Source organism: Octodon degus, unplaced genomic scaffold, assembly GCF_000260255.1.
Source record: "Octodon degus isolate 3935 unplaced genomic scaffold, OctDeg1.0 scaffold00088, whole genome shotgun sequence".
In the NCBI taxonomy this organism is placed as follows: Eukaryota; Metazoa; Chordata; class Mammalia; order Rodentia; family Octodontidae; genus Octodon; species Octodon degus.
The window spans coordinates 2,658,031-2,685,458 of NW_004524664.1; the positions used below are offsets into that span (position 1 = coordinate 2,658,031).

Consider the following 27,428-nt stretch of genomic DNA (forward strand, 5'->3'; position numbering starts at 1 on the left):
ATATATATGTAAAAGTCTTCATGATGAATGTATTTATTATGCATTGCAAACATACACTAATAAAAATTCTTGTATTTTAATTTCACTTTTATTTTATTGGTAAATGTTTGCAGTACATAATGATTATATTTCTCATAGGAAATTGCTACATGTACATAACACATGTTAACTCTTTTCCACCCTCTCCTTCCCTTCCAAACTCCATCTCTTGGTTCCCTTACCTTTGGAGTAAGTTCTACCTTCCTATTTCCTATTGTTTATCTTTTAAGGGCTCTTTATTTATCATTTGGATTTCTCATGAAAAAGAAACCATGTGATATTTAAACTGTGTTGTCTGACTTATTTAACATTATACTTTCAAGGTATACCTTTTTTCCTACAAATGATTCAAGATTATCCTTCATTACAGCAGAGTAATGAAGGCACACTACATTTATACAAAAAATCCTTTATAAATGGAAGCATTATGACAATCATTTCAAGTGTGAATAAAATAAAAGGATCTTAATCCCCCAAAAGAGAGAATAATCTCAAAAAGATTCTTACATGCAGAAAATAAAAATTTTTGCACAAATATTAACAAACTGTGCCAGGCAATAAAGCGATGTCATTATAACACTGTTTAGTTGTATGCATTCCAGAGAAGCAAGCTTTGTTAAACAATCAATCAGTGCAATTTGTTCCGTTAAAAGCAAATCAGTATCAGTGTTAAATGAAGTGGATATGAGTTGAAAGTAATTGATAGATCATAAAACAAGTCCTACACTATTTTATGCAACTTTGTATAAAATGCAAAGTTATCTGCTAAAATGTAACATTTATACAATATTCTAAAAATCTTTTACAACATTAGAAGTACAAGGAAAGCCCAGCCCTGGCAAGTGAGTGGAAGAGCTTGCAAACTCTCCTGCACCCGCTGGACCTCCCCGGACCAAGACCAGGCCCAAAGTGTGAGTGACACCTTCCACCACACTCTCCAGACCCTTCCACCCCTCTGGACCGAGCACAAGCCTAGGCCTGGTGAGTGTGTGCAAGAGCTTCCGAGCTACCCTACGCCCACTGGATCTCCCAGGACCAAAGCCCAGGCTTGCCCCATGAGTGAGACCTTCCACTGCACTCTCGGGACCCGCCACCTCTCAGGAGCCAGCGCAAGCCCAGGCCTGGCCAGCGTGAAGGAGAGCTTCTGCACTCACCTACACCCAATGGAACTCCCTGGACCAAGCCCAGGCTACCCGATGAGTGAGACCTTCCACCACAGTCTCAGGACCCCTCCACCCCTCTGGAGCCACCTCTGCCTACCAGGTCAGTGAGAACTTCCTCCAGGCTATTGGGAACACTCCAGACCCAGCCCAAGCTGAGGCCCCGTGAGAGCTGCACCAAAGCTCTACATCAAAGGTCAGAGGACAGTGGAATACAAAATGACAAAGAGAAGAAGCAAAATGCAATTTCGGGCTCCAAGCCCACTCAGAACAAGTGCAGAGGACACTAGCACAAAACAAACTGGGAACAAGATGGCTAAAATGTCTGAATCAATAGCATTTAAAATAATGAACAACTGCAGAAAGGTATTGAGGAACTCAAACCAGAAATAGCCTCTCAAATAAAAAAAAATTCTGAATTAATAGCATCTGAACTAAACAATCAAATGCAGAGACATATAGAAGAAATCAGATCAGAAATTATCTATGCAGTAAAAGAATTAATAACTGATTCTCAAAGACACTGCTAAAAAAATAGAGGAGATTAGAAAAATGGTAGATTCCTTGAATGAGCAATAGAGGAAAGAAATAGATCACATGAAGCAGAGATAAAGAGATATAGAGGAACTTAAAATCTCAATCCCAAGCATGCAAAAACATTTGAGTGAAGCAAACATACAGTTTCAGATCTTGAAGACGCTGGTGCAGCTATGAAAAGGTAAGAAAAGACCACTTAAAAACAACTAGGATGCAGGAAAAAATAATTCATCACCTACAAGATGATCAAAGATGAGCAAAGTGAAACTAATAGGCATCAATGAGAAAGAAAGAGACAATACAAATGATATAAAAAGGATATGGGCAAAAGTAATATCAGAAAACTTCCAAAATACAAGGAAATAATCTGATATCCAGTAACTGAAGCATATGGAGCTCCAAATAACTTCAACCCAATTAAAAACACACCAAGTCATATAATAGTCCAGATCCCAGAAATCTATCAAAAGAACAATGCACTGAAAGCTGCTAGACAAAAGAAACAGATCACATTTAAAGGAAAACACATCAAAATAAAGACAGACTTCTCTTGACAAATCATGAAGGCAAGAAGAGCATGGAGCAGAGTACTTCAAGTCCTTTATGAAAACAAATTCCAGCCCAGACTAACATATGCTGCAAAACTCTCTTTCAAGTTTGATGGAGAAGTGAAATACTTCCATGACAAAGAACAACTAAAGAATTTCATGATGTCAAAGCCAACACTACACAGACTACTAAAAGATGTTCTAGAGAGGGATAAAAATGATCAGAATTCCACAAATGAGAACAGAAGGAATTCACTGCATATGGCAAACAATTAAACACAGGAGAAAAAAGAGTAAACAAGAGCAGGTAAATAACATGTCGATCATAAGTCACTACATCTCAACTATAACCATCAATGTAAATGGACTCAATTCACCAATTAAAAGAAAAAGACTGGCACAGTGGATTAGGAACAAAATCCAACATTATGCTGTATGCTTAACTCATGAAGAAATTCACAGGATGAAAATCAAAGAATGGGAAAAATACTACATAACATAGAACCTCAGAAAAAAGCAGGGGTAGCAATCCTGTTCTCATACAGACTCAAATTCAAACCAAGAATGATCAAAGGAAATAAAGAAGGCCACTACATACTGGTTAGGGGAACAATTCAACAAGAAGTGGTAACTGTCATAAATATGTAAGCACCAAACAAGGGAGGACAAAATAATATAACACAAATCTTCATGGATATGAGAAATCTAATATCCAATACCACTATCTTAACAGGAGACCTTAACAACCCTTTATCTCAAAAAGATAGGTCAACCAGACAAAAAATTAGCAAAGAAGTAGCACAACTGAACCAGAGCTTGGAACAAATGGACATAGTGGAAATATACAGAGTGTTCCACCCAAATACAGCTGAATACACATTTTTTTCAGCTGCACATGGGTCATTTTATAAATAGACCACATACTGGTCCATAGGTCATGCTTAAGTACATGCAAGGAAACAGAAATAATACCATGCATATTTTCTGACAACTGTGCAATGAAACTGGAAATAAATGAAAAAAGATACCAGAATAAAACCATTAAATACATGGAAATTAAACAACACTCAACAGAGCAATCAATGGGTCACAGATGAAATTAAACAAGAAATTCAACAATATCTTCAACTCAATGAAAATTCAAGCACAACTTCTCAGAATTTATGGGATGTGATGAAAGCAGTTCTTAGAGGGAAATTTATAGCTGTGAACTTACACATTAGGAAAACAGAATGGGAACAAATAAACACCATAATGTTGCACCTCTACCATCTAGAAAAGGAAGAGCAAACCAAACACAAAGCCCAAAGACTGGAAGAAATCATAAGATTAGAGCAGCAACTAATTCAATTGAGACAAAGAAAACAGTCCACAGAATTAAAGAACCAAAAAGCTGGTTCTTTGAAAGATTAAATAAAATTGATAAGGCCCTAGCTAACCTCATCAAAAAGACAATAGAAAAAATTCAAATACAAGCAATAAGGAATGAAAAGGTGTAATCACCACAGATCCAGTGGAAATTCAGAAGATTATCAATAGCTACTTTGAGAATCTTTACTCTCACAGACTAGAAGACACAGAAGAAATAGAAAGATTCCTAGAAAGGTGCAAATTACCACAACTGAATCAAGAAGACATAACAACTCTCAATAACCCAAGAACAGCCAATGAAATACGAGATGTAATAAAAACCTACCGACAAAGAAAAGTCCAGTACCGGATGGATTCACAGCTGAATTCTACAAGAAATTTATAGAAGATATAATCCCTGTACTCCTCAAACTCTTCAATGAAATTGAAAAGGAAGCAATCCTCCTAAAATCTTTCCTGGAGGCAAGCATTATACTGATACCAATACCAGGGAAAAACTCAACTAAAAAAGAGAACAGCAGACCAATCTCCCTCATGAATATAGATACAAAAATCCTCAATAAAATCCTAGCAAATAGAATACAGCAAATCATCAAGAAGATCATACACCACAACCAGGTAGGATTCATCCCAGGGATGCAAGGATGGTTCAATATTAAAAAATCTATTGTAATACACTATATTAGTAGAGAGAAATCTAAAAACCACACGATCATCTCAACTGGTGCAGAAAAGGTTTTTGACAAAGTCCAACACTGATACATTTCATGTACACTGAAAAAAGACACCGTAGAGGATTTCAGAAAAAGGAAAGATTAAAAAAAAAGAAAAGAAAAAGGAAAGATATTCCCTACTCATGGATAGGAATAATCAACATTGTGAGGATGGCCATACTCCCAAAATTGCTATACAGATTTAATGAAATCCCTTTCAAACTACCACCAACTTACATCCCAGATCTAGAGAAATAATTCCTAAACTTTATTTGGAACCAGAAAAGACCTAGAAGAGCAAAGGCAATCTTGGGCAACAAACACTAAGCAGGACGCATTACAATTCCTGAATTGAAATTATACAACAAATCTACTGTGATAAGATCAGCATGGTGCTGGCAACAAAATAGACCTGAAGATCAATGGAATAGATTAGAAGATGCAGAAGCCTCTAGGAACACACTCAGCCACCTTATCTTCGACAAAGGGACCAAACATGCCGATTGGAAGAAAGATAGCCTCTTTAACAAATGGTGCTAATAAAACTTGCTCTCTACATGCCGAAAACTAAAAGTTGACCCAAGTCTATTACCATGCACTAAGCTAAGGTTAAAATGGATTAAAGATCTAACATTAAAACAAAAACACTAAATCTGCAGGAAGAGAAAGTAAGAATAACTCTTGAAGACATAGCGGTAGGCAAAGAGTTCATGAACAAAAATTAAATTGCACAGGTAACACTTGAAACAATGAACAACTGGGACCTTCTCCTATCGACAAGTTTTTGCACATCAAAAGAAAGTACCACCAAAGTGAAAAGAAAACACACAAAGTTGGAAATCATCTTAACTAATAAGCACTTAGATAAAGGTCTGCTCTCTAAAATTTATAAAGAACTAAAAAACATTAGGGCCCCGACATATAAAGACCGAATCCAGAAATGGGAATCCAAGATGAACACATGCTTCTCAGAGGATGAAATTGAAGAAGCAAGTAAATATAAGAAAAACTGCTCCACATCACTAGACATCATGAAATGCAAATTAAAACATCATTGAGATACCATCTCATCCCAGAAAGAATGTCTATCATAAAGAAATCAACCAACAAGAAATGTTGGAGAGGCTGTGGGGAAAAAGGAACCCTTCTCCACTGCTGGTGGGAACGTACACTGGTGCAACCATTATGGAAATCAGTGTGGTGACTCCTTAAAAAACCAGGACTGGAAATCCATTTGAAACCAGCTATCCCCCTACTGGGAATTTTCCCAGAAGAACTGAATACATCTTATCATAGTGATATGTGTGTACCTATGTTTATAGAAGCACAATTTGTGATAGTCAAATCTTGACAACAACCAAGATGCCCAACACTCGAAGAATGGATGAAAAAGATGTGGTATTTTTATAGTGTATTACTCATCTATAAGAAATAAGCTAAAAGCCTTGAAATTTAAGTGGATGCCAATTGAAGATACACTCATAAGTGAAATAAATCAGACCTACATGTGTAAATATGTATAGTCTCCCTAGTATAAGAACTCAAAAGAAGAAATAAAAATAGAAAGGTATAACACAATTAAAAGGAAAGTGAGAGCTTAAGGACTGGACAATGATGAGAGGGCAAGGAAAAAAGCTATGAGGCACAACAGTGGCAAACCCATGTATTTATATGCACAGGATGGGTAAGGCAATGATCCTGAGAATCTTCACCATGGTTTTGAAACTAGCTGTTGATTGTTAGGATTCTCACCCTCTAACAGTACATGCTGATACTTGTGAGCTGGGCAACTGCACTGAAGTCTGAAGTTAGCAATGTGCAAGGGTAGATCCACCCTTGGAATGCCTGTCAATCTCTTCTTCTAAATACATACTGCTTGTCAAAACATACCAATTACTGCCATACTGTCTGTCAAGTAAATGTTTGTTTTTAAAAAAGGGTAAAAAATGAAAAAAAGAGATAAGAAAAATAAATATCACAGGACTGTCCCACTACAAGGCTGTATATGGCTAGATTTTTGAATTTCTGTGTAAAAATATATAACTGTTTATTCCTATATTTTAAATACTTTTAATTTTTTTCTTCATATTCTGGAGGGATTTAAAGTTTAACATATCAATACTTGATGGAAAATACCTGTTCCATGTTATGTCTAAGATGTTTGATATTCAGACAGATAGTGAGCTTAAGTTCAACTGCCTATACTGTACAGTAATAATAATAAGCTTCTCCTCTGGAGGGTTAACAATCTAAGTTTGCAGACCAAAAACTAGAGGAAAAAGAAGGGCTACAAGTACAGTCAACATTTTGGTCCTAGCCTTTCAAGGTCAGTGAATACTCAGGCCATAGGTGAAACTATACAATAACACCATGTACTCAGTTGTATCCCAAATTTTCTGATATAGGAGATTATGGGGTCATACAGGAAAGTGACCAATGATGTAAAGTGTGCCCAATGAAAGTCACATGGAGAGATAACATTCTCTCAAGCTTTCACAGAGAGCAACTTGGTCAAGCAATGGCTGTGCCTCATCCACATGGCTGATACTGACAAAGGATCTACAAACTGCAGTACAAGGTTTCAGGATAAAGCCTGAGGGGATTTGACTGACCTTATCAGGTACCAAAGTTACATTTCTTATTATATAGGTCTTGTTTTATCTTGGTCTTAACCATGCAGTAGAAAAGTATAAAAATGAAGTATAAAAACTAAAGCCATATTGATATGCTAAGTTGTAAAAGGCTCATGTCAAGAACTTCTGACATTGTCAATCCTACGGATAACCCACTACTATTATGGAATACTGGACTATATTGGAATATTTTGCTGAATTCACGCACCTACAATATTTAAATGACAATGGAATGCCCTTCTGTAAAAAAAACTAACCAAAAAGGGGGATACAAATGAATGACTGTTTTGTATCTGTATACTCAAAATAGTTAGGATAGACATAGAGCTGCATTCTTTTAATTCAATGAATAGAAATCTTTGTTCTACTACTGTTTGTGGACAGGATATCATGTCTGCATCTTGTACAATGCATAACCTCTCAGACAACAATATGCAATTATTAATTATTGAAACTGTGGTAGTAATCGGTTTTGAAACTGTCTCTCTGCTATTTGTTTCTCAACAAAATTCTTTTTAAGAATAAAATAAATAAAAAATAAACAAATAACAACAACAACAAAAAGAAGTACAAGGAAAAAAAAGATGTCTCCCAGCTCTATAACATATACCATTCCTGAGTCTTTATTATAGGAGGTTTTTCCTTTTATAATCAAAAATGAGAAAAAGACACTGGTGATCACAAACTCTTTCCACCATAATTTTGGTGTCATTAGCAAAAGGAGTAAGGAAATGAATAGCATAATTATTAGATACAAAGAAACAAAACTATCATACTTTTCAAATAATTACATATTAAAATAAGAAAATCTCAACATATAATTTTCTATAATTTTAAAACATATTTACGCAACGCAAAGAAAGTATTTTAGTGTGAACTATAGACTTTGTCAATAACCATGTGTCAACATTGCAGCAAAACTATAATACTATTGTAAACAAAAAGTGAAATTACAGGGACTAGGGAGAGAACATTGGAAACTCAGTTTCTGTTAATTCACCTACAAACTAAAATTCCTCTAAGAAGTCTATTAATTGAAAAACTAAATTTCATAGTAGTAAAAATTAGATGCATTTTATATATATTCTAACATATAGTATAACATAAAAAATTTTATATTACCACATAAAATTAACCTAGAAAAAATATCAAAATTATATATATGATCTCTGCAGAAAACTGCAGATTTCCCAAGAGATTTAGAGAACGCTTTTCAAAAATTGAAGAATTTATTATAATTATTCATTGGCACGCAATATAAAAAACGCATACGGGATATTTACACTATAAATAAGTTAGTTCTTCCAAACTGACTTAATAAATTTCCTCTAAGACTTGCAATAACCTTAACAGATGATTTATGGGACCAAACAAATATTTCACAGAAGAACTTATAAAACTGGTGGAAATAGTGGCTCTTTCAAGGTCAGAAAAGATAACTGTATCCATGTCTTATATTGCATATTAATATTAGAATTAATACCTTTATTAAAACTTAGATAATAAAGATAAATAATATTAATCATTAAAAGCTAGTAAACTAAAATATAGATCAGGGCAAGACCCTTTAACCATACACAAAATGCAAAAGTAAAAAGAAAACTCTAAGAAATGTAGATGTATAAAATGTAAAAGTTTTCATGTAGCAAAAGAAAAAAATTACAGGTAGAGAAAAATAATTTCCCATATGGATAAATAAAAAAAATCTAAAGATTCAATACATACTTACAAATCAAAAGCAAAAAGTCAAATGCCATAAAAAGACACTACAAAAGAACAGATACAAATGATCAAAAGCACATTAAAAGATTCTCTAATCCATTAGTCATCAGAAAAAAAGGAAATAAAGATGTTAATGACATTAACGTTAAGTCCATCACACTGGCAAAATTGAAGAATAATAACATTTAGCAGTGACTGATATGTGAAGGAAGGATTCCCCTTTCACATGCAAAGTAACAACATGCCACCTTTAATATACATAAATATTATAATGATTGATACATTGCATCAACTTGAGAAGTTTAGAAATTTAACTGTGTGGCTCAGCAGTAGGCCAGTGCCCTCACTTTGTAAATATCTTCAGCCTGTATGAAAGAAGAGCAAGGAGATGGCATGAATACTACACCTGCCTGAGGGCAGGTAGCCTGAAGACACTAGAAGGGAGAGAAAGAGGCTTGCATCCCCTTTTTGCTCTTGTTACTTTCTCCATCTTCCACTGCCATGAACTGTTGCCCCTCAGCGCTGCCACCCTGCCTTGGAGCTAACTGATTACGGACTGAAACCTCTACAAATTGAGGTAAATGAACCTTTTTTTCTTTAATTTTGGGTATTAAATATTTTGTCTCAGCAAAGTGAAAAAAGTAATTAACAGATATATACAGAGAGAAATATGTAAGTACATACAAATATAAAAATCTTTGTTTATCACTAACAAATCTAATAGGAACATGATTAGAAGTATAGAAAAATAATTTGCCATTATAAAACATTTATAAGAGTAATGTAGAATTAATTTAAAAGTAATGTAGAAAATTTATGAGGACAAAACACTTATAAGTAATCAAACTTTTGATTAAACTTAAACTCAAAATATAAAGTTTACTAGATAAATCCATCTTTATTTGATGGTTAAAAGTTTAGGTTCTAAAATTACCAACAGAATCCAAACCCTAGATGTATCTACTACATTGGAGACAACTATCCTGAGATGGATCAACCTCCTGAAATTTAAATGTCTTCATTTGTAAAAGTTTGACAAGCTGAGTAATAAATGGTGTTACTTTTTTAATAGTCTAACAATAAGAAAGAGAACACAAGACTTGAACAAATCACATAATAAATGAAATATGAATTGCAGCCATAAAGAATCTATCGTAAATTAATGTACATCATTATCACAGATCTGTATCTTCTTTCTAGGAATACTGACACATTATTCTTACATGAATAGACATGCAACATCATGAGGCCTCAGGGAGAGGTAAGACTGTTTCCAATCTAAAAACTTTTGCAGTAAGTCATTTGCATCACCAGATGTAGGAATCTTATTTTTAGCTGACCACAACTCCAATGATGATAGGACAACTATCACTTTAAGTTGTGTAAAGACCTAAGAACATAAAATATAAATAGGAATCAATATTTATGTCACTTTATAATCATACAGAAATTAGGGGGCCAGGGAGATGGCTCAGTAGAATAAGCGCTTGCCTGGCAAGCGCAAGGGCCTGAGTTCAATCCCCAATTCCACAAACAAACAAACAAACAAACACAGATTTAGAATCTTCATATTATGTAGGAACTTAAAGTTTAACATATCAATACTTGATGGAAAATACCTATTGCATGTTATGCCTAAGATGTTTGATATTCAGACAGACAAGTTAAACCCAACTGCTTATGTCGTAGGGTAATAATAAGTTTCTCTTCTGGAGGGTTAACAATCTAAGTTTGCAGACTAAAAATTAGAGAAAAAGAAGGGATGCAAGGACAGCCAACATTTTGGCCCTCGCCTTTCAAGGTCAGTGAGGACTCAGGACATAGGAGAACCTATACTGTAACATAATGTAACTCAGTTGTGTCCCAAATTTTCTGATCAAGGAGATTATAGAGTCACAAAGCAATGTGATTGATGATGTAGAGTGTACCTAAAGAAAGTCACAGGGAGAGAAAACATTCTCTCAGGCTTTCACAGACAGCAGATTGGTCAAGCACTGGCCGTGACTCATCCACATGGCTGACACTGAAAAAGGATCTACAAACTGCAGTGCAGGGTTTCAGGATAAATCCTCAGGGGATTCGACTGACATTATCAGTTACAAAAGTTACACTTCTTGTTATACAGGTCTTGCTTTATCTTGGTCTTAACCATCCAGCAGAAAGGTAAAAAAGCGAGGTATAAGGAGTGAAGTCATGTTGGTATGCTGGGCTATAAAGGGCTCAGGTCAACAACTGCTAACATTGCCAGTCCTGCGGATAGCTCACTATTATTATGGACTACTGGATTATACTGGAGTATTTTGCCGAATTCACGCACCTACAATATTTAAATGACAATGGAATACCCTTCTTTGACAAAACTAAACAAAAAAGGGGATAAAAATGAATGACCTTTTTGTATCTGTATATTCAAAATAGAATAGATATACAGCTACTTTCTCTAAATTCAATGAGAAGAAAGATTTGTACTAATAGTGTTTGGACAGGATATCATGTCAGCATCTTGTGCTATGAATAACCACTACAAAGACAATATGCAATGCATTAATTGTTGAAACTGTCCTACAGTTTTGAAACTGTCTCATTGCTATTTGTTTCTCAATAAAATTATTAAAAAACCAAATAACTAGTTGGTAGAAAACACTATGCATTACAACAAATACTGCAAAATTCATATTTTTTGAAGTGAAGTTCTGTTCTTTTGTAATTTCTTGTTTTATTATTTTTAGTCTTTTTAAAAATAAAAGAAAATTAAAATAAAGAATAATAATTTTAAAATTATTTCATTAATATAAATTTATATTCAATTTGTATAAGTGAATTAGTTATTCAGAAATACCAGCTTAAGAAAGTAAAAGTGATAATTTCAAAACTAAAAATTCTGATGTGAAAAGGAAAAGACTTACCGAATTTATAAGGTTGATCATTTCCATGACTCTGTTTGTTATGATCATGCTATCAGAGCCTAAGTAATCATACTGTAAAATAGAATTAATTTTACATTTACATACAGGTTTTTATGTAACACTTTAAATGTTACTCTTCATCTGCTGGATGATTTGAGGTTGAATATAAGGTGGATCACTTGGATTCTTAATGGTAACGTCAAATGGCATGGTCACTCTGGAACACAGTTTGACAGCTTCTTGCAAAAAATTACTGAACTTACTACATGGTCCATTTTTCACACACCTGGACATTTATCCCAAAGAAATGAAAAATGAATCTCATACAAACCAGTGCATATAAATATTCTTAATATGTAGTTTTGTCCATAATGGACAAAAATGAACATTCTAAAAGTGATTGAATGGTTTAAAAAGTAGCACATTCATTTCTTGGAATATTACCCTGCAATAAAAAGGAAGTGAACTGTTTATATATGGAATCACTTGGATAATGCTTCAAGAGAAATATGCCTTTAAAAACAAAAGCAAGTGCTGTAGGAAAACTTGATGCAAATTTACAAAATTATAGAAACAAACAAAAGCTTAGTGTTAGCCTAGGGTTGAGAAGAGGGCATCGCTGAAGTGCGAAAAGCACCTTGTGGTTATGGTGCTTTTGAATACCTGGATTAGGCTGTGGTGCACAAGACGACTGAGATGACACTGTCAAAGTAAACCACCCATACACATGTGTGCGCACGCACACACACACACACACACACATGAATGTAATGTGTATTAAAATCTCATAAATTCCTGATTACAACAATGTTAAAACCTATATGTATCTATGAACTCTACAGGATACTGTTCCAGAGGATCCTCAAGTCATTAAAAGCTAAATTCACATACAGAACTAAGTTCATTATTTTCCGATCAAAAAATTCACAGGCCAGCAAGATAGCTCACTGGTCTAAAGTGCCTGCTTAGGCAAGTGTGCAGGGACCTCAGTTCAAATCCGGCACCACATGCCACAACAGCCCTGCTCCTAGGGTGGGCTGAGCTGGCCAAAAACAAAAACAAAAACACCTCATTCACCTACATTTTTCAGCACCTCTAGTGAATGGTCATACCAAAAACTACATCCCACATCTTTTATATGACTCGCTCCATAATACCATGTTCTGGTTGTTCCAGCTATTTGTACTGTATGATATGACAGGTCAGCAAGAAAAACAGAATCTTCCCATTGCCCTCTTGCACGGGATCATCACACATTTACATCTCACATTTAAAACCAAAGGGAAAGGAGAACACTTACCAAAGCTTTGTCCACCACAATATGCATTTCCACATAAAGAGGAAATAGGTCTGGAGCTTGTGATACTGCCTAAAAAAAAGCAGCAGGTAGAATTTGAAATTTCTCTTAATTTGTTTACTGTGCACTCTTTTTCACTTTGTTTTTAGTATACAAAGATCACATTCAGGGCAGGGGAGATGGCTCAGTAGAATAAGTGCTTCCCTGGCAAGCACAAGGGCCTGAGTTCAATCCCCGTTTCCGAAAAAAAAAAAAAAAATCACATTCATCATGAAGAGCTGGTACATGCACATAGCACATCTTAATTGTCTTTCTCATCCCCTCTCCTTCTCTTCTCTTCCCCTTCCCTCTATGTCTTGTTCCCTTGCTTTTTGCAAAAGATCACATCCCTGATTGTTACTATGTTTTATTTTGCTCTATAACTTATTTATATTTTGGGTTTCTGTCTGATTTATTCCATTCAATATTATGGTCTCAAGGTACATCCATTTTCCTTCAAATGACTCAAGCTTTTCCTTTTTTGGCACCATAGTATTGCACTGTGTATAAATATTAATATCTTCTTTACTCATTTACTTGTTGATATACATATTGGGCACTTCTGTGACTTAGATATTATGAGTTGTGCGGCTATAAACATCAGGGTGCATGGACCACTGAAGAAGTACAAATCACCAATAAATATATGCAAAACTTCAGGGTCACTCTTCATTACAGAAATACAAATCAAAATAACGCTAAAATTCTTTCTTACCCCAGAAAGAATGTTTATCTTTAAGAAATAAAATAGTAGTAAATCTTTATGAGGCTATAGGGGAAAGGGAATCTTTACACATTGTTGTCGGAAATGGAAAGTATCACAACTATAGATATCAGTATGGAGATTTCTCAAAACATTACCCCCCATACTGCAGGACATGCAACCAGGTTAGAAGCTCAAGTGCTCCCTGGCAACTAGCTTGGCAAGAGGAATCAAGGTACTTAACCCATACCTCTATACTACATGAAAAATCTGGAGCTTGGCCTGCAACCAGGAAGAAAGGGTTTTTAGAAACTCTGAAATAGCCAGGGAGATAGCTCAGTAGAATAAGTGCCTGCTTGGCATGTCAGGCGCATGGTCTTGAGTTTAATTCCTGGTACCGCAAAAAAAAAAAAAAAAAAAAAAGAAAAAAAAGAAAGAAAGAAACTCTGCAACAAAAACAATAAATTGATATGAAAATGATGACAGAAAAAAAACTTTTCTGTAAATTGTGTAACAAAGTGAACAGATTTTGCAAAACTGAGTAATAAAGGATCTTTCATGCAAACCAAAATTCATATAGACTATCCTGAGCAGATTTGCTCAAGACCTTAAAGAAAGTTTTTTAAGCAAAGGAAATAGACACAAACATAGATGCCTACACAATGAAGAATGATAGAAATACTAAAAATGAAATTAACTGAATTTTAATTATTTTTAATCATATTAAAATCAACTCCCTACAACAAAGGATAGGGGCAAGTTACTGTATAATTACAAAACAGGTGAAAGTCAAATGTGTGTAAGAGCACAAAGAAATAGAAGGAAAACTAACTGGAAGACTGTTATGTTAAGGCTCTTGAGCTTCATGCAAAAAGAATGTTTTCTGAAAGTAAATTGATTTAAAAAGTATATATCCTAGAGTTCATAAGACTACTAAATTTTTAATAATAAATAAATATGGAAAAGAGAAGTGGAATTATGACAGTTACTCAAGTTCAAAAGGGTTAAAGAAAAGAACAAATGACAGATAGGATAAATATAAGCCAATTATAAAAATTGTAGGTTTCAATCTGGCGACATCAATAGTTACATTAAATATAGAATATTCTAAACTAAAAGACATTACAGAAATCACAGATAATACCGGGACTTACGTGCTTAGTTTTTCATAGTCATACAAAACTATAATAAAGTTTAATTTATCATTTAGGCACAGTAAAACATTATCAAGAAAACAAATGATAAAATTCAGCAATTATAAAATCATACTCTAGGGTATATTTGAAATTGCTCTTTCCCATTCCCCTCAGTTGCCATGGGACAGGTGATGTGTAAATGCAAGGGTCTAACCTTTTATCTTGCTTAAGTGCAGGAATTATCCTTGGCCACATATAAAAATATATAGTATATTTAATGTGTATAAGTAATAAAGGGTCCGGGGAGATGGCTCAGTGGAATAAGCGCTTCCCTGGCAAGTGCATGGGCGTGAGTTCAATCCCCGGTTCCACAAAAAAAAATTAATAAAATTTCTTCTTTAAATTATTTTATTATAATATAAAAAGGACAACATAGATAAAAAACTAGATATTTCACCTTGTTTTTCTAAAATTAATCCATTAATACCTGGTTTGATGGAAGTGGTTGTAATTCTGAATCCCAAAATTGCTCACTAGAAATTTTTTTATCTAATTTTAATCTTCATGTCCTCCATCCTTCATATATGTATTCCCAAATATACACACTGCCATAAAGTGACAACCGGAACAAAATGTGTTTTTTGTGGTGGATTAAGTAGTTTTCAACTTGTAACACGCAGCTGAACTGAGCTTGGTTCTGGGTGTGGAAGGCCCACCTGAATATTGTTGCCAGCAGCATAAAAAGAGACCTGGAGGGGAGGATGGTGTGCTGTTGATTCTCCTAGAGAAACTTGTCATGCTGCTTTTCCTAATGTGAGTTCAGCTGTTCTCATTGAAGGAGCCCAGGTCCTCGCTGTTGCTGAGAACAGCTGCAGTTCTTTTTGGGGAAACTTGAGTCCTTACCTTGAGAGTCTCTTCCTGGCTCCAGTACAAATCCCTTAGCCTGTTGGCATAGATCTTTCATCCATCTGTCACAATGTCCTTTGGGAATTCCCATTGCAGATCCTTGGTATGACTTGCATGAGACCGTGTCGTCTAAGCCTCCAGCTGGACTCACGCAGGGGACATTGCCATGGGATCTAGGCCCTCAGCTGCATTTTGTGGGGTCTTTAATGTGTGGACAGATCTCCTACACTTTTCAACATTTGACTCTTCAGGTAAATATTATAAAATAACCCCATGAGTTATGTGTTCTCTATTAAATCTATCCCCTGTAAAACCTGACTATGACACTTGTGCAGCAAAGAATATTTTTCTCTGAGAAAGCTTATGTCACAGCAATCTGGTCAGTTTGTTCCATTTGATATTTCACAAGTAATGTATTTATGTGGGTCGAAATACAAATGGAGTGACAATCATACCAAAAAATTGATAATTATTCTTCAGAAATCTTGAAACCTGGAAAGCAAGAGGGCCAGCCAAATAGCTCAGCAGACTAAAGCGGCTACAAGCAGGTGCAGTAGCCAGAGGTTCAATCCTCAGGCCAGCTATGCTGGCCTAGCCCCTGAGGCATGCTGAAAGGGCAACTGAGGCTAGTTGTGGTGGCATGCGCCTCTAATCACAGCTCTCAGAGGGCTGTAAAAGGGCGGATCACTACGAATCTGATCTAGTAGTGAGACCCTGAATACCCTGTAGACCCTTCCCTAAAATACAAAAAAAAAAAAAAAAGCAATCATCTACCCAAGAGATAGCACAGCAGCAACTGGCATGTTGTGACAAGCAGCCCGTATTGAGAAGACCAGAATGACAAGCACTCCAAGCATGAACCTACTATTACAAATTACCATCTTCGGTGCAGATGCTTAGTTCACAAGTATCAGTATATATAGTTAGTCAGGGTGAGAATCATTCCAATTAACTGCTAGATTAAAAAAATCTTCTGGAGATTCTCAGGATCATTGTTTTACCCATCTTCTATACATAACTGTATGGCTTGTCACTGTCATGTTTCCTAGCTCTTCTCCTTTCCCTCTCTTAGTCCTCGACTTCTTGCTTTCCTTTCACTTGTATTGTACCTTTCTATTTGTATTTCTTCTTTTGAGTTCTTATACTAGGGAGACTATACAATATTGACACATGTGTGTCTGGTTTATTTCACTTATGAGTATATCTTCAAGTGGCATCCACTTCAATATAAAGGCTTCAAGTTTATCATTCTTTATAGCTGAGTAATACTCCATTGTATAAAAATACCACATCTTTTTATCCATTCCTCAGGTGATGGGCATCTTGGTTGTTTCCAAGATTTGGCTATCACAAATTGTGCTGCTGTAAACATAGGCACACATATATCTCTATGGTATGATGTTTTCAGATCCTCCGGGAAAATTCCCCATAGAGGAATAGCTGGTTTAAATGGGATTTCCAGTCCAAGATTTCTAATGAGTCTCCACACTGATTTCCATAACAGTTGCACCAGTTTACATTCCCACCAGCAGTGGAGAAGGGTTCCTTTTTCCGCACATCCTCTCCAACATTTGTTGTTGGTTGATTTCTTTATAGATGATTGTTCAAAAAGAAGGGGGTGGTGAATGAAGGCAGGAGACAGGAAAAGGAATGTTGTGGGTCTGTCCTGCTTCAAGGTTGTATATGGTTAGATTTTTGGACTTATGTGTAAACATAAGAAGTATATAATTCTTTATGACTATTTTTAAAATATACTCTAAATTTAAATGTTTTTTGATCATATTCTGTAGGGACTTAAAGTTCAACATATCAATACTTGATAAAAAATACCAATTCCATGTTATGCCTAAGATGTTTGATATTCAGACAGATACTGAGGTTAAGCTTAACAGCCTAAGTTGTATGGTAATAACAATAAGCTTCTCTTCTGGAGGGTTAACAACCTAAGTTTGCAGGCCAAAATTAGAGAAAAAGGAGGGCTGCAAGGAAAGCCAACATTTTGGCCCTAGACTTTCAAGGTCAATTAAGGCTCAGGACATATAAGAACATGTACTGTAATGTCACGTAACTTGGTAGTGTCCCAAATTTTCTGATCAAGGAGATTTTGGGGCCAAAGAGGAAAGTGATCGATGATGTAGAGTATGCCTAAGGAGAGTCACATGGAGAAAAAACATTCTCTCAGGCTTTCACAGAGAGCACACTGGCCAAGCAATGGCTGTGACTCATCCACATGGCTGACACTGACAAAGGATCTGCAATCTAAGGTACAGGATCTCAGGATAAATCCTGAGGGGAATTCACTGACCTTATCAGACCCAAAAGATACAACTCTTGTTGCATACGTCTTGCTTTATCTTGGTCTTAACCATCCAGCAGAAAAGTATAAAAATGAAGTATAAGAAGTAAAGCCATGGTGTTATGTTGAGCTATAGGGGACTCAGGCCAACTATTTCTGACATTGCCAGTGAGGCAAAAGACCCAATACTATTATGGACTACTGGACTTTTTAGAATATTTTACTGAGTTAACACACCTATAATAATGGAACTAAAAAGGGGAATACAGATTAATGTCCACTTTGTATCTGTGGATTCAAAATGGTTAGGATAGACATATAGTTACATTCTCTTAATGAACAGAGGGATTTGTTCTAATAGTTTTTGTAAATAGGATATCATGTCTGCATCTTGTACAGCAATTAACCACTAGGAAGAATGTATGCAATGTGTTAATTATTGAAACTGTCATACCAATTTGGTTTAAACTGTCTCATTGCTATTTGTTTCTCAATAAAATTATGGGGAAAAAAAGACATGCAGAAAAAAAAAAGCAAGGATGCATGTTTCTCACTGTTCCCTGAGATGTGTGTGAGCCAAACAATCACAATTGGGTAAGAATTATTTGTAATTACATTACATTCTCCATTCCATCATGTCTTTTTCAGTTCAGGATATAGTCTTGCCACTTTTCAATATCCATACTTCTTACATTTTATTGAATACAGAAATCAGTGATATCTGAACTTTGATTACTGCACTGAATATTTTTTAAACTTTACCAAGGCTGTGTCCTTTATTTTAAAAATCTAGTCAAGCAAAGATATAGAAACAACTTAAGTGTGCATCAACTGAAGAATAGATAATATGTATTCAGATATTCCTCATCCATTAAAAGAATGAAACTCTTGATATTTGTATGATAGATCATTATGTTAGGAGAGGGACAGAAAGACAAGCAGTAACATGACAAGTAGTAGCATGAAGTCTTCCATAGACAGAGAATGTGAAATCCCTGCTCTTGAAGAAGCTCTGAGGAGGAGCAGAACTCTTCTTACCAGAGTGAAGTAGGGAAGGAGAGAAAGAGGATGGGATGAGAACAAGGCGATCAATGGATATTAAGTTAGAAGCAAGAAATTTTCCTCTGTTGAGCAGGACAGTGACAACTAGAATGCACTGAACATTTAAAACAACTAAAAGGGGCCATGTATGCCACTCCTATCAGCTAAATTTACCTGTCTATGCCCATGTTACTTGGCATAAAATTTTTCTCCTTCAAAGTGCTTCATGAAGAACAGTTATATAATGCATGTTCTGAAAAATTTATATTTATTTTATAATATATATTTATTTTATAAATTTATATTTATATTATCCATACCTACCAATCCTACTGCTGCATTTTAAATTTATATATATTTAATCAATGTGCATTCCTTGGACAAGAATATAACCTTTATAAAATATCCACTGTAATTCTCTTTATATTCAATATAAATGTCCACTTTAATTCTCTTTATATTCAACAAATATAAAGAGAAAAGAAGAAACTGAGTTTTTTAATTTATAGTGAAATATTCTACATAAGTTTTAGAAAGATGGGGCTGGTGAGATGGCTCAGTGGTCTAAAGCACCTACTTAGAACAAGCTTAGCAAAGCACAGGGACCGCAGTTCAATTCCCCAGCACCACATGCCAACCAGCCCCGCCCCCTGGTGGGCTGAGCTGGCCACACACACACACACACGCACACAAATAAATAAATAATTAATTAAAAAAATTTTAGAAAGACATAAGAATATCACAAAAGTAGAAAAATAAAGAGGGTCATAAGATGGAATGCTGCAAGAAGAAAAGAGTAGTATATGGTTTCAAGAAAACTGTTAGGTTAGTAAGTTATTAAGGTATTCCTAAGGAAAGGATATTTCCTACAATAGCAGTGCAGGTTAATACATTTAATATGCATAGAAGCAACACCTACTTTGTAAGTAGTAATGAAACGTACAGAACTCACTTTTTCATCTGTAAAAATTGTATAGTTCATTTGTCTTAATTTCATGTTTCTGTTATTCTTCTTAAAAATCCCAAGTTCACTGGTTCCATTCCCTAATTTATAAAGCATATGCTGAAAATCAACTGTAGATTTCAGAGGCTCAATTCCATAAGAAACATTTTCAAACTGCAACATTCCCCTGCAAAATCCAAAACAAGTCTTAAGTGCTTTTAATGAAACGGTTGTGCAACTTACAAAATTCAAAAGATAAAAAGAGTGCCTGAGTACAGTGCTTTGTTCCGAATTCTGTTTTACCACTTACTCTGAAGAGACAAATCACTTCCTCTGATGCATGAAACCAAAATTTTTACAGTTACAAAAGCAATACATAATCAATTATCAAATCAACTTCTAGGAGCATATTATAATGATCAAATGATTGCCTCAGTTTTCAACTCAGTGTCTTATTAAAGCAATAATAAGTGGAAATTTTTAAAGCAATAATAAGTGGAAATAATAAGTGGAATTTTTCTCTCAGTAGATATATTTTTGAAAAAACTGTACTATATAAAATATATTAAAGTGTAATTTTATTTAAAGAATAAAACTTAGCAGTAACTGTGAAATAAATTTTATTGATAAAAATAAATTAAAAATCATCAAGATTCTGAAGTTTCTAACTGATACTGAAAGTTGTAGCAAGCTATTTAATTACTTATGTTCATTACCTGAGCATAAGTAACACTTATGTAATTTACTTATAAGGTCTACATTTTAGTATTCATGTAAGAAAAGGTGAAAATTCAATACTTGTTTATCAAAGCAAGGGTCAATAGAAAACAAGGAAGAGAACTGCCTGACAAAGAGAAAATCTCTCTAATCAGAGAAAAAGAAACCCAATAATTGTTCAAGAGTTCAAAACAGTAATATTATTTGTAAAAAATTCAAATATGATATCAATAATTACTTGTTTACATGTAATTTTCCCTCTTATTTTGAAGATAATTTCTCTGAAAAAAAGTAACACTGTCTTAATCTTTATTTTTCTATCTCCTAACACTGGGATATGTCATAGATACAATTGTATATTTGCTAAAAAAGCCATCCTAAATCTATCTTGCCAATGTACTGCAATTGTTATTTCAGTAGATAAAAAAATTAAGGAGTAGAGCAAAGAAATAATGAATCCAAACCTTTATGGAACTTAGAAACGTCTCTGGTCAGTGAGGAAAGTGAGCAGAAATGGGAAACAGTGGGAATGAGTTCAGCAGAGGATCTGACTGAAAAATCTCTATTAAAAATAGGAAACCTACTTTAGTTGTCCATTTAATACAAATGGAATAAATTCACTGTAACCAAAATCCTAACTATACTATTCTGTAATCAATAACAGGAAACAGATAACCTCAGTCCAGAGCATGTGGTCAATGTGGCAATAGAATTTGGATGCCCTTCGATATATCCTTGATAATAGCATTGAGGCTAGGAAAAAAGAAAAAGTAAACTGGTTATTTCAGAACTATATATTCTCTAATCATTTCCTACCTTCATACTTCACAGTACCTTCTCAATGCTGTTCCCAGGTGACATGACTCAGAACAGTGTGAACAAAGTGACATGCAGAAAGTCTCCACTTAGTTACTTCTGTACTGTGTTAAATATTCTAGTTAGATTATGATTTGTGAGTATTATTTTATACCCTTATTCCAAAGTGTCATCTCATTTTTAGGTAAGATTTTTATTCAATATGTAAATTTAGCTCATCAAATGAAAGATAAAAGTTATATATCTGGATTTCTTTTTTTCTGTATTTTTTAAGGAGGGGTGTACAGGGTGTTCAGGGTCTCACTCATAATGATTCTCCTGTTCACAGCCTCCCAAATGCTGTGATTACAGGTGCACACCACCATGCCCAGTCTCAATCTCTTTCTCAGCAACCCCTGGGGGCAGGGCCGAAAAGGCAGGTCCAAGGATGGAATAGAACCCCTGGCCCCTGCATGCTTGCAGGTGCTTTAATCCACTAAAATATTTGTGGATTTCTTTAAAATCATAATATGCTATTGTAAAGACACAAAACATGACAGCATCGGAAGAGTAAAAGGCTAGAAATACACTGTGTGAACTGCTGTACTTTTTTTTAATATATCAGTTATTTAATTAGGTTAAATAATAAGAAATTTAGACCACCAATTAATGAGAATAAATTCCATTTGTCAGCAAAAACAGATGCAGGTAACCCCAAAGCTGAGGAACAGCTTTGATTTTAGCTAAAATCTGTGAGTCCACTCCTTTCTGATCGACCTTGTGCTGCTCTAAAATCTGGTATCTCTCTTTCTTGGTGTCGAAAATCTCGCTTTCCGAGTGTCTGTGTTTCCATAGCTGGTTCTTTTTGAAGTAAGCATCAGTGAGATGTTTGGGATTTTCACTTCGCTGATATCAATTTTTGTAGAGGTGGCAATGACAAATTTTTGGTGAGTTCTTTGTAGAGGAACACTTTAAGGCTAAGAGGACCAGTCACAGGTAGCAAGCCACTGGCCAGCTGCTTAAGAAAGACCACGTTCATGCCTCTGTGATGTCCCGTGAGGATGATCAAGATGGTGCCGTGAGTGATGCTAGCTCAAAATTTCCTCAAATGCTGACTTAAGGGCTGTGGCTCAAGAGCTGTGGTTCAAGAGCTTTCAGGGCACATCTTCAGTAAGGTAGTATCTAGGTATTTTTCGAAGCTTAACCTCCAGGGTACCTCCATTCTTGTCCCCACTGACTGGTTTTGTGATGATTGCAAGAACTTTCTCCTTCTTTTGCTTCTTAACCTTTGATTTAGCAGCTGTATACTTACTCTTATACAAAACCTTTCTGGACTACATGGCAGATTGGGAGCATCTACCAATTCCTCTAACCAGGACAGGATTTTGGCTGCAGGAGGGCCGCCCCTTCTTGGACTTTTTGCCTTCTTCACCTTACTCTTCTTACCAATAGCAGTGGAAGAAGCCTTCTTGGCTGCAGGTCTCTACTCTTTAGTGTCTAACTTCTCAGTTTTTTCACCAACCATCTTACAAGATGGGAAAGAGAACTAAATTACCAATTTTGGGTCTATAAGCCTAGGAAGCTGTACCAAAAACAACAATGCTTGAGGTAAGAAGGGACATTTCATAATGACAAGAGCTTTAACTCACAACAAAGATACAAATCTTCCAAATCTGTATTCATTAAATGACATAGCTTTAAAAGATATATAGCCAAAAGTGAAGGCACAGTAAAAATAGAAAGGTCATATTCACATTAAAAACTTTGAACATTATTTTTCTCAATAACTGATAAACAATATCTTAAACTTTGAATAGGCTTGAACTGAACTATCTATGTAGAAAACAATGAAAAATACTAAAATATGGAACATGCTAAAAAATCAAATGATATTCTAGGTCATAGGGCTGGAATCATCAAATCACAAAGCACTGAGACTCATCATACAGATCATACAGAGTCTCATCTCTGATCACAAAATCATCAAACTATACGTATACTGAGCAGCAAACACTGGCAAAGGAAAGAAGGCCTACATACATCTCCAATAGTCAGTGGTGCCATCAATTTTAGAATAGATAAATGCAAGGTTTCTTATTAACATAGTGCTTTATCATGGAAGTGAGGGAAGGAAAAAGGAACTAGAAAGAGAAATAATGGTCCTATCCATTATAAGTGAAGCAAGATGATGGCCAATCTAGTTTTTCAACACATTTTTATTATATATTAAGTATGTCTAGGTACATTCCTAGACACCAAGGCAATTTCAGTGATTAAAACAAACCAAATTCCATGTTCTCACTAAAATTATATTCAAGTGGAGACACAGAAAACAATATGGCAAACCACACTGACAGCTCATACAGAGAAAAGGCAAACAGCAAAGGAAATACAGAGAATCCTAAGAGTAAAACTATCATTTAAAAAGGTGCTTAGTTAAGAACTAATAGGATGTAATTTTGAGTCAATTCCTGAGAAAATGAGGAAGAAAAGCATGGATATTTTGGAACAGAACAAGCTTTTGTATTCTGGAAAATGGAAAGGACAGAGTTACTGAAAAGAAAAGCATGACTAATATGTTAGTAGAACAACAAGAAGCCCAGTGTGGCTGGAACAAAATGAGAAAGGTAGAGAGTAAGAGGAAAGAAGGTGAGAGGGTTGAGGGGGTGAGAGGGAACCTGACAGTGTGAAGTATAGGAAGCTCTGACACAGCTGAAGAATGTACTTTATAAGAAAAGGAAAGCCATCACCAAAAGAGTTCTGAGCAGAGAACTCACATGATCTGATGACAGACTCTAACATGAGTAAATGGAAGGTGTGTAAATGGATGGGACGTTATTCAAGAAGTTACTGCAGTGATCCAAATTAGATATGTGTTTTACTGGAAAGGGGTCACAGATGGAGTAGATGGAGACAGAGGAGGAAGATGAATGATGAATTTGTAGCTTTAAGGACAAGCTGAACAGCATATATTGATAGATTAGCTGCATGTTCCAGAGCAGTCTACTGGCCCCAGATCCCTGTCCCTGGAGCCACTGGGGGGAGCAGCCCAGTCCAGTCTTTTTCCACCCAGCACTGCTTGTAAGGTTCTAGTTCTGCCAGTTTGTCACTCAGAACTGGGGCAAAGGGTAATGAATGTCAAACAGATGCAGAGTTAGTTTAACATGCAGGCAGTCATGGGGCTCTCGATTTCAGGACAGAGGACACCCACCTCCAGCATCAGTCTCATCCTATTTCTATTCACTCAAACATGGGTACAAGAAATTCAAGTAACACAAAAGACTCATCCACCTTCCATTATCCATTAGTACATGCCCAGATAAACAACGTGATCTCAGCTGTAACAACTTTTCCTTTGTGCTTCAGAGGAGACCAATTAGATATCAGTTCTCCTCTGTTTGCCGATAGCTGGGTGATAAATAAAAGTTTTTGATCAATAATTTGTTACCAATTGTAAGAAAATAAAAACATGATGTGGTACATTTTTCAAGACAAAGTAGTTGACACTGAGTGTAAACTTCCTGGCAGTTAAAACTGCCTAACAGCTGGTCAGTCTCTGGATTCCCTTGAGGAGCTAGTGCAAAGGGTTTTCTTCTTCCCAGAAGGCTGATGGAGGGGTATTTCTGAGGGCACACATTGGTGCACTGGTATTGTAAGCATCATGTGCAAGATTCTAAGTGAGATCAGCATAGGCCGCATTGGCTTGGAAAATGGGGGTCGTGTACCTGTCTTGGTTTCTACATAGATTTGGTTTCCTTTTCCTAAAGAAGGCCTGCTTATGGCAACATTCCCCTCCTTCCTCTGCCATTAAGTTAACGCATCTAGAAAGCCTTTTAGTAAAGGGGACCTGGGGAATAAATAACCAGTAAAAAAAACCTTTGTTAAAATAGGTAGGTATGAGTAGAGAATGGAGAAGAAAAGCACAGAGTGCTCCATTTTCAGGATTAAGATAGCTAAGTAGAAATGTGATAATCACAAGGCTGCATGATATAAGAGCCCACTCAGAGTGCTTCAAAGCTCAGAGTCATCCAAGGACCCCTGAGGATGTGACACCAGTTGTCTAGTGCAAGAACACAGTGGGATAGTTATATCACCACAATATAGCACAGGTAAACATGCATGTTATGGCTTTATATAAGAATGTAAATATGAGACAACAATGTGTATAAGATTATATAATAAAAGTGAAGGCAATTATTACTCTTGTTTTTGTGCTCTACTTGGCCCCATGCTACCTGCTGCTGTTGCTGATGTCTTGCACACATGTATTCTTTAACCTTTGCATCTCATCCTTGAAAATCTCCATTGGCCCCCAGGCAGGCCAACACATAAAATCTCTAAAGAGGAGCAGCTGCTTCTCAGAAAGTCCCAGACTCAAGAATAGGCAAGTAGTAGAACGAAAGCCAATCTCAAATAGGGAGGTGTGCATGGGAACTGTCTTATAAAAAGAAAAAGAAAATTAGCAGCATCCAGGAAGACTGTACCCTCATAGTACTCAGCCAGTGAGGAACTGGCAGAAGAGACCTGCATGCTAGGGCCTAGAAACAATGCCTACTGTAACTGCTATGGGTGTGCCTAGTCAGTGGACACCCAGCCTTGAAAGACCAATGAAAGCCTCCCTTTTGCCACTCTTCCTGCCTCTGAGTACATTCTGGGTCTGGGCCAGTGAGTGCATCTCATATTTACGCCTGTTTATTATACTTTAATTTATATTCATTTATTCAACAAAATATAAATTAATTAGTAAACAATAGTATCTGTGTTCCAGGTCACTTTGAAAGATGCTAAGTCAATATAGTGTCTTTAGTGTACGAAGACTAGGAATTTTTAAAAATAAACACCTTATATACCGAGAGATTTCTGTGAGGAAAGCAGTCATTCAAAAGGGAAATACCTGAGTATTTTATAAATCAGAAAACTTAAATCTTACCTGAACATCTGAAGAATAGGCACTTACAGATCCTTGATTATACATATAAACCATAAAATTCTTTCCTAAAAAATACCTGAATATAAAAAAGAGTGAGGTTTCTATAGTTATTCTTTTCTAAACATGCAAAGAAGTATCCCTAAGGTGATGAGTCAGTCCAAATCTGATCTACTCTCTGTTTTCATAAATAAGATGTTATTGGAAAACACACACACACACACACACACACACACACTCACTCACTCACTCACTCTTATACTGTCAGTGGCTGTATTCATTATTCAACAGCAGAAAAATGTAGTCTGGCAAAGATCATAAGGCCCTCCAAAATGAAAATATTTTCTCTCTAGATCTTTAGAGAAAAAGTATGTCAACCTTTGGTAGTATTTTTCTTACATATACATATATTTTATTCAAAGTTATATACATTACTCAAAATAATTTTCCCAAGTTAATGAGTTAAAACAGTAAGGGACTACTAGAAAAGAAAAACTTCATTTTAAAATTTACACAGGTATAAACTGGATGTAGAATTCTGCTTTTTCTCTCACTGTTAAGATTAAATACCCAACACCCAAAATTAAGGAAGGGTATTAATATGCCAAGCTATAAAAGGCTCAAGTCAACACTTCTGACAATTGCCAGATATGCTGATAACTCACTACTATTATGGACTATTGGTCTATATTAGGTTATTTTGCTGAATTCAAGTACCTACAGTCTTTGGACTAGCATCAAGTATGAAAATGTCCTTTAAAGACTCCTCCAAATACAGAACTGCAATGGAACACACACCTCTGACAGGACAAAACAAAAATGGTAGACATGTTGGGAGCCAAGGAAGCTAGGATACTGATCAAATGTGTGTAGGCAGGACTAGATCTCAGTGCCAAAAGCAAACAAGCTTCCTCAGTCCTGAAATAACCACCCTGTCTAGTTAAAGTCAGCTATTAGTCACTAGTAAACCTTCTGTCACATGTTACTAACTTTGCAAAA

The 27,428-nt window shown here is 35.6% G+C and overlaps 1 protein-coding gene across 1 annotated transcript in view; it reads right to left on the minus strand.

Moving 5' to 3' along the window:
• Window positions 1–27,428, minus strand: part of LOC101573093 (disintegrin and metalloproteinase domain-containing protein 32) — a 147,242-nt gene that overhangs the window by 95,364 nt on the left and 24,450 nt on the right. The window contains exons 4-9 of the mRNA XM_023722022.1: window positions 26,433–26,508; window positions 21,384–21,460; window positions 20,000–20,177; window positions 12,930–12,998; window positions 11,630–11,701; window positions 9,947–10,113 (exon numbers count right to left, since the gene is read on the minus strand). Of these exons, the coding sequence (XP_023577790.1) occupies window positions 9,947–10,113; window positions 11,630–11,701; window positions 12,930–12,998; window positions 20,000–20,177; window positions 21,384–21,460; window positions 26,433–26,508 (639 nt within the window). The remainder of the gene's footprint in view (window positions 1–9,946; window positions 10,114–11,629; window positions 11,702–12,929; window positions 12,999–19,999; window positions 20,178–21,383; window positions 21,461–26,432; window positions 26,509–27,428) is intronic.